Below are 8,131 nucleotides of genomic sequence, written 5' to 3'. Positions count from 1 at the left end.
TTTACAGAAGCCAATTAACCTACCAGTATGTCTTTGGACTGTGGAAGGAAACTGGAGCATACACAACACAGGGAGAAACATACAAACTCCACATTGTTTGCAGCCTACTGTAGGTCTAGAATTGAACTCAGGACCCCACCACTGCAAGGCAAGCATGCTAACCAATGTGCCACCATACCACCCTCATCATTATTCATCTACTGTATCATTTCCCCCAACTTTGAAAATCGAAGAGCTCAAGTTTTCACCATGATCCTATCCAAAGTAACTTAGCAGCCCTCTCCCTGAAACCAGACACCCCAGTCCTCTTTTACCATAGTAAATCATGTGTAAACTTCAAATTATGTATTAAAATAATTTTACATTTTTTTCAACCATAATGGCTTAGAAAAATGTCAATAGTAGAACTTAATGTTAGGAGCCATTACTTCACGTTGTCCAGCTCTGAAATGCAGGCTCCTGGTTTTTAGCTACTAATTAGCCAACACGTTGTAACTTGAATTGATGACAAAAATGACACAGGATTCCACAGTTTTAACTTATAATTTGAAAATTCAAAATTCAAAAACGATTAATAATCAAGAAGACTCAGGATATGAGAAGATATTCATATTTATAGTTCTGAGCTGCAGTAATAACAGCAGACAACTATCTTTGACGTATTTTTTGCACACAGTGTTATTTACCTACGCTTGGATCAAAAGTACGCAGTCTTACAAGTTGGCAAGGCGTGTAAAGTATGTATACTTAATTGTGTTTTAAGAAAATAATGCACTAATACTGTTACAGCAAAGATGAAAACCTCTAACTGCCACGAAAATACTTTTGTTTTCGGTGGGGGAGGAGCGTCTACGGTAAAATGTCGTCAGAAGTGACGATAGGATGTGTGGTTTCAAGGCATCTCCAGCTGCAAATGAACAAAACGGGACGCAGCACAAAACTTTCCAAAGTCTCATCATGTAGATGGGTAAAAAAAACGAAAATAGTAAGAATGGCTGAAAAAGTAATTTTACCTTTTGAAAACAATTCCTTTTTTCTTCGCAAGTGAAGCCAAACAGCATGATAACCTAGGGTTCTTTTTCCCACTGTTTCAAACGGCGAGGCAGAAAAAGAAAAGTTTCGTAAAGTTTGTGGGACGGCATGGCGCGACAGTGTGGGGAAACCGAGGGAGAGAAGGGATCCAAGCTAAAGAAGAAAAAGAAAAACAAGAAAGACAACAAAACTAGAACGGTCTATTCTAACCTTTTATACAGTTCTGCCAAAGGAAACGAGAATCCGAACAGACATTATGCAAACAACAAGATTAAAACAACGAAATATACATTGCTTTCTTTTCTACCGAAGAACCTTTTCGAGCAGTTCCACAGATTTGCCAACGTATATTTTGTTTTCATCGCTTTGCTGAATTTTGTGCCTGTTGTCAATGCTTTCCAACCAGAGCTGGCGCTGGCTCCAGTGGTTTTTATTTTATCTGTTACCGCTATCAAGGACCTGTGGGAAGACTACAGAAGACATAGATCGGATAAAGAAATCAATCACTTGGATTGTCTTGTGTATTGCAGGTATTCTTTTATTTATGTTTTAGGGCTCACGTCACCGTTCAAAAAAGTTTTTTTTTGTTGTTGTTGTTCGTGTTCAGGTTTTAATATTTAATTATTTATTGTATTGTTATCGCTGGGAGGGATGTAACATGATTCCTGCTGTTTAAAGTGTCGGCTACCTGTTGCTCTCAAGGAGTAACACGATGCGCGAAAGACTTGTTTCAGTCTATGTGAATCGGGCATATTCTAGTTGTTAGGCTTTGGCTTTCTACCCGTTAGCTGCATGTTATACATACAAATAAGCTATTTTTAGATACAGGAGTTAAAGTACAGGCTATATCCCAACTGATTAATAGCATAAATGCTTGATTGCTCGATTTCGGAGACGGGGGAGATTTCGCTGTTGTAATTGTATGCAGTGACACAGTTACTATCGGTGCTGGACTGCGAGCCAGGCCTGGGTTCAGGTTGGTCAAATCTGGAGCTGTGGCTCCTTGCGGAGCTCTAGGTTACAGCACCTTAGATTCTGCGAGGGCTCCCTGGCGCCTTTGTGTCCTACATCCAGGTCCCCTCGTTATTGTTCATACCTCGTCTGCTTACCGATTTGTACAGCCAGTGAGTTAAGGCAGGTGGCCTTTTCTGGATAGGTGATTCATGCATACGTGTCAGGCTTTGCTGAAACGTGCTGTTACAACAAAACAGCTAAGCAGTGAACCGACAGTGCAAGTCCACGCCAATTGAATTAAATAGTTTTCTAGGCTTTCTTTTTCTTGTTTCGTGGTAAGGCCGTATTTTGAATATAGTTATAATTGGAACTTGAGAGGCAAAAGTAATCGACTAATCAAGCGCTTTTTAACGTTTTCCTAGCGTGTTTGTGGCTTGTTTTGTTTTTGTAATTTTGTCTCAATAAAATCGCCTGGAATAGCATACACAGCTAAAGCTAAAAGCACTACATGTTTAATGTCATGTTTGTTAGAATAGTTAACGGCTGGCATGAACCAGCGGGAGTTTCATTCTGCGGTGACTTTGTTTCAATTTGTTTATTACCCTTGCTCATTGCTAGGAAACGCACATGGCTGTGCTTATGCTTAGAAAGGAGAAGTAGCTTTTTCAGTGGCAGGAGTGAAAAGTTTCACATCAAGTAAAGTTCATCATCTGTATGCACCATTGAAAGGATGCCTGGTGCTCGGTAGTGTTGAAGGCTGAGTCCAGGGACTACGTATTTATCTAATAATGTTGAAGGCCGAGTCCACGGTCAAGCTAATACAGACATTCCCACTGTCGAGATGCACAACAAACTCATCCTTTAACATCGGGTGCCATTGTATATTGACATTGTATATTGGCCTTTTTGCATTTCTTTGGATAAATAAACCCTTAACGATGATCATTCAGACATGCCGGGCAATAGGAAAGATGCATGTGCAGTATTTTTTTTTTAAAAAACTTTGTGAAAGGATATAAAACTTATTGTTCAGGGAAAACCGTTAAGGAAATATTAGTTAGAAAAAAAAGGTGACTTACATTAGGAAGCCACAGAAAGTTTATTTTGGTTCATTTGCAAGGTTTGGCTGAGAACAGCCTATACTGTATGTGCTCATTTGAGGTAATATCCAGAGCTGAGCTCAGTCATAGGCAGGACATCACTTTCACATCTGTTTTATACATCCTTGCATTGAGGCAAGGATTATCTGTTTGGGCTGGGGAGCTATTGTTGCTTCTGCTCAAATGTTAAAGTGTAAAAACAATGTCTTCTTTGGGTAGATGACCATTGGAATAGATTCACCAATGGTCTTCTATTAAAACTTCTGTGGAGGATCTCAATGGCCAGAGCAAAAGTTACAGCTCTTATCACTACCTGCCATTTGTAACTGTTCAGTAGCCCAGAATTGAACAACAGATTATGGCTGAAAGACCAACATGTTTTATTGTTCTGCCCTGGTTTGCTGAAGTCTACTGTGGTGGACACTGATATACTTACACCTAAGGTCCGTGTTTGGATAACTGTAAAATCCTTGACTGATCTGGGAAAACAAATCTTGCAAAACAAATATCTTCGTGCCTGTTGCAGTAAATAACTGACACTTCAGTAAAAAACTGGCTTGTGTCTGGCGGCTCTGCTACTTAATTTTACCCCAGGTTGCTTCGATTATATTTGATGGTTCTGGAGGTTTGCACAGTGGCCTGGCAGTGAGCACAGCTGCCTCACCACTCTTCAGTCCTGGGTGCGATTCCATTTTGGGCCACCATCGATGCCAAGTTTGTATTCTCCTCCAGTGTTTGTGTTGTGCTTTTCCCCATTGGCATGTATGGATTCTCTTTTTTTAAAATTTATCCAAAAGAAATGTAAAACATCCAGCTGTCAATATAACACATGTTGTGTTCCATTTTCCTCCCACCATGCAAAGACCTGCTGGCTAGATTAATCTGTGGGTTCAGATTTTCCCTGTGTGTATTTGAGTGCCTTGTGATTGGCTTCGTTGAGCCTGTGTTTGCTGGGTAAGGGTCCATCTCTGTGACACACTAGGATCAAGACTCTATGCATAATGAATGGATGAGGTTGTGGTTAGCAGATCTGTTCAATCCAGAACAGATCTGTTTTCTCTGGCACATCCCTGAACCCTGACTGTTGAGTGATCCCACTGGCCATCTCCATACCCCATTTTGAAATCCAGCAGTTTTTATAAACTGCCTTTTTGTGGCATTCTTCTAATAATCTCTTGTGCTGTTCCTCTGTAGTGTCTTTCTCAAGTACTATTGTGAAATGTACCTTGAGCGCATGGTATTCACCATAAAAAGGCCCTGTGTAAAATACAAAAATGAAAACACTGACGATTAATCCCACTTTATTTGCAACGGGTAAACTTCATTTGCTGAAATGCGACAGTACCATTTCAAAAAAGCATCAAGCAGAATTAGAGGGTCCCGGATGTGGCAATGGGTTCAGTTTACATGTTCATGCTTTGTATAGAGACATTTGTGAATGAAGTGGATTTTAATCCTGTTTTCTGAGAAGAACTAGATCACAGTGTTTTTTTTTTCCAACTCTTGAATTCTCCTCTATGTTGTAACCTGGCTGCCATTTAAGTTAACTGGAATAATTCTTGCTGTATTGTCTTCCATCATTCATTCATGCTGTATTTTTGGCAGAACAAAAAAAGTTCCAGGTTTGTTTTGTCAAAAGGGGTCCTGCTAATCTAAAATCTTTAGCGATCATATAGTGTTCAGTGAAAAACGCAGAGGGCAGATTTTGGTGTTCGTAGCCCGTAGGCACTTTCTCTCCCCAGTGTGCAAAAAGAGAGGTAAATGTCAATTGAATGACGTCAATTGACATGATGCACTTTAAATTATTCCAATGCTAAACCAAGTGATTGATGGAGCAAGTCGAGTGACCATCACTTCGATACTTCTAGTTTCTAGAACAGCTGCTAGATAGCGTATGAGTATTGATTTGGAGCACCTAGAGTCGATTTCAAGCATGTTGTTTCAGCTCGTTTTTCGTTAGTCACTAGTGTTTTCCTCCTTTGTAGGCCCTAGGCACTCTGCCTACAGTGCCTAATGGGAAATCCGGCACTGACAGAGGGTTTAAGTCAAATAGTTCTTGAAGTTTGAAGACCACACATTCTTAAATTGTTACTGAATTAATGTGCTACAGATTTACCATTATGTATTTTGTGACTTTTTATATTAATATAATTTAATATTGATTTTAAATGTATCCTTCTAAAACATAATGTTCGCATCAACTGCTGCACAGGTATAAATACTGTACTTCTTTGTTATGGTCTTCTGGTAACATTCTATAGTTAGAGGTTCTCTTTTTGCAAGGAGTCGCCATTAGTTCTTATTATTAATTTAAACTATTAGTGTATAGAGGACACCTACAATAATGAGGTATGACTGACGAGTGAGAACCACTAGTCTAGTATGCAAGTTAAAGTTTTCAAGAATAAAACAAGGTTCAGACAAATATAGGTTAATGGCCAAAAGATACTAAAATCATGTTTCCGTAGTGAAAACCCCCCAACACTGTTAATAGCTTGAGGTTTAAGGCTATTGTCATTGTTTTTTTAACTTTTTGTTACAAAGAAAATAATTTACAGAAAATGCCCCTCCCTTTGAGAAATGTCTCTGGAAGGAAACCTTTACTCCCCAGAAACTTTATTTTCCTGGAGAACCAGGACCTCTTCCATCTAATGACTGTATTGCGTTCGTGAAAAGCTGCACTGTTGACCATGCATAGTACATTAATTCATGGTAATCAAAGGGCTCACTGTTTTGTGGCTTTTCACAATTTAGCCTTAAATGGTACTAAGAATTAGCTCGGAAGGCTGTAGGTGAATTCAGTTTCCCTAGCTTTTATAATTATCACTATTTAAAAAAAATATTCTTGCATAACATATGAGGCTCTACATGACACATATTTCTACTTTCCATGTTGGTTTATGATTTTGACTGCTTGTTCTATTATGGATCAGCAGTTACAAGTTGCGCTTCTTATAGTATTTACAATCCAAAATAAATAGAGAAGTAGCAAGTGTTTCCTGACTTGGATGTTCGTAGAAACGTGAGACTTGCGATTTTGTAGTCAAATCAAGGGAGCTGAGATCATATACTACTTTTGTTTGTTTTGACACCTTGTGAATCTTATGGAGATTTTATGATCTTTAGTAAAATACTACAGGCAAACGTTGTTTTTTCAGTTGGTAATACTGTTGATTTTATTGTGTTGTTGTTTACTATAATTGAATTTAATTGCAGAAGTGTATGTCATTTATTAGAATATTATTTAAACATAATTTAAAATAGTTTATAACAATGACTACTGCAGAAAGTTTCAACAGTTAATGTAATAGATTAACTGATTGAGAGGCGTGTTTTTTAATGTTTAATAATTTAAATATCAATAATAATAATTAATTAAAAAATGTACATAACAAATATCACCCAGTACACTTAGACTGATCTTTTTTGCAGTTACATTTTTTCATTCTTTAATCTTAGCAGATGAAGCCTGCCTAAGTCAGATTTATTAGACTGGAGTCCTTTCATTAGTTTCCTGTTAGTTTAAAACCAGACCCATTGCCGCTTCCTGTATAATACACCTTAATCAAAACGTCATTGATTACTTGGAGCTCCGCTCCACAGCTCCCCATTTATCCAAAGCTGTTATTCTTGTGCTTCTCATTTCATCGTACATCCCTAATTTCAGTATCTCTTGCACAGTTTATATCTGCCCGTTCTTGATGTGATTTGATTTCAGTACTGATAAATGTTCAAATAAGGAATCAGTTTTTGGCTCCTACAGATAAGGAATAAAATCTTATCAGTTGCTTCCCAAAAGTTGCATGCATTGTTTTCTTGGTAAATCATTTATAATACCTACTGTTGTAGTCAAAAACAATACAGTATGCAAGTAATAGGCTGCTTAGATTAATAGGGTTTCCGTCCATTCCTTGCTTTTCTTCTGTTTTGATAAATTAATGCCAGCTTGTGTACGTGGGTAGATTGGCAGGCATCGTTTTTGTAGCTGAAATCCGTTTGAAACTTGTATAGCAATCACATTTGTCAGAAAACTTTGTAGACTTGAAACTGTTTCAGAGTTGTGAATTAGGTAATCTGCAGTTTAGTCCAGTTACTCATGGTGCTAAATGGTGTTATGATCTCATTCTGGCAATCTTGGGTGACACCACACAATGTGTGTAAGCATAAGAATTCATAAGGAATTAGTTTCACACTCCATATGTTTGGTAAAGCTTCTGTTTATTTGATATTTCAGGATACTGTTAATCACTAAACTTGTACTCAGTGTTTTAGGAAATAATTTCCATTGCGAGAGTAAGTTTTTGGCCTCCTCCATTTCATACCTCAGCACTTGTAGAGTTCTTTTATGTGACAGTGAATTTTGATATATTGGGCTATTGATCTTTTCCCGATATCTCCCTTGGTTTCACCACCTACACTAAGTATATCATAAATTTGAAGCTCCACTCACATTTTCCATTTTACTTTAAGTCTTTAGGCCACATCCTGTGTGATAATTCTAAGAATGACTTGTTTTTTATTTTGTGCTGCTTGGTTTTCTGAAGTCCAATACCTTAAGAAATATAAATGTCATGTGTGCCATTCCTTGCTTTTTTTAATTAGCTGTCTGAGATTTAAGTGTACCTTTTCAAAAGGGAACTTACCTCTGCATGGCTTAATAATAATGAACTGTTACAGACTGGCAAATAGCTATAATAGCAGTGGTTACAGTCTATGATGATGCATGGCTGGAGTGGCCTCTCAAGAGTTAACACTTTGACTTCTCAGGTGTCTGTGAGTGTGCTGTCCTGTCAGTGACAGTGGTATATCTGCTGTTTGGTACTGACCAAGTGTGAAACTAGTGGGAGGCTCTGATCGGAAAGTCTCTTCATACTGCCTCAAAGACTAAACCTGCTGGCATCTAGATAAGCTTACTGGTAGCTGTTCCAAACGTGGTCAACCAAAGGGGTGCTTTTTTGCTTTTAATTACAGTAATGATGCCTTGTGTGGTATTGATCGTTAGTGAGTACACAGTATGATTGCTTTTTTTCTAGCACTGTACTTTT

At 38.1% G+C, this 8,131-nt stretch overlaps 1 protein-coding gene across 1 annotated transcript in view; it reads left to right on the top strand.

Moving 5' to 3' along the window:
• The first annotated feature begins 878 nt into the window (after positions 1-878).
• The window catches only part of atp10a (ATPase phospholipid transporting 10A), a 57,025-nt gene continuing 49,772 nt past the window's right edge, over positions 879-8,131 (top strand). Inside the window, exon 1 of the mRNA XM_088598150.1 lies at positions 879-1,562. Within this exon, the coding sequence (XP_088454276.1) occupies positions 1,141-1,562 (422 nt within the window). The 5' untranslated portion in view covers positions 879-1,140. The remainder of the gene's footprint in view (positions 1,563-8,131) is intronic.

Source organism: Lepisosteus platostomus, chromosome 2, assembly GCF_059453375.1.
Source record: "Lepisosteus platostomus isolate fLepPlt1 chromosome 2, fLepPlt1.hap1, whole genome shotgun sequence".
NCBI classification, from domain to species: domain Eukaryota; kingdom Metazoa; phylum Chordata; class Actinopteri; order Semionotiformes; family Lepisosteidae; genus Lepisosteus; species Lepisosteus platostomus.
This window is presented reverse-complemented; position numbering and strand designations above follow the sequence as displayed.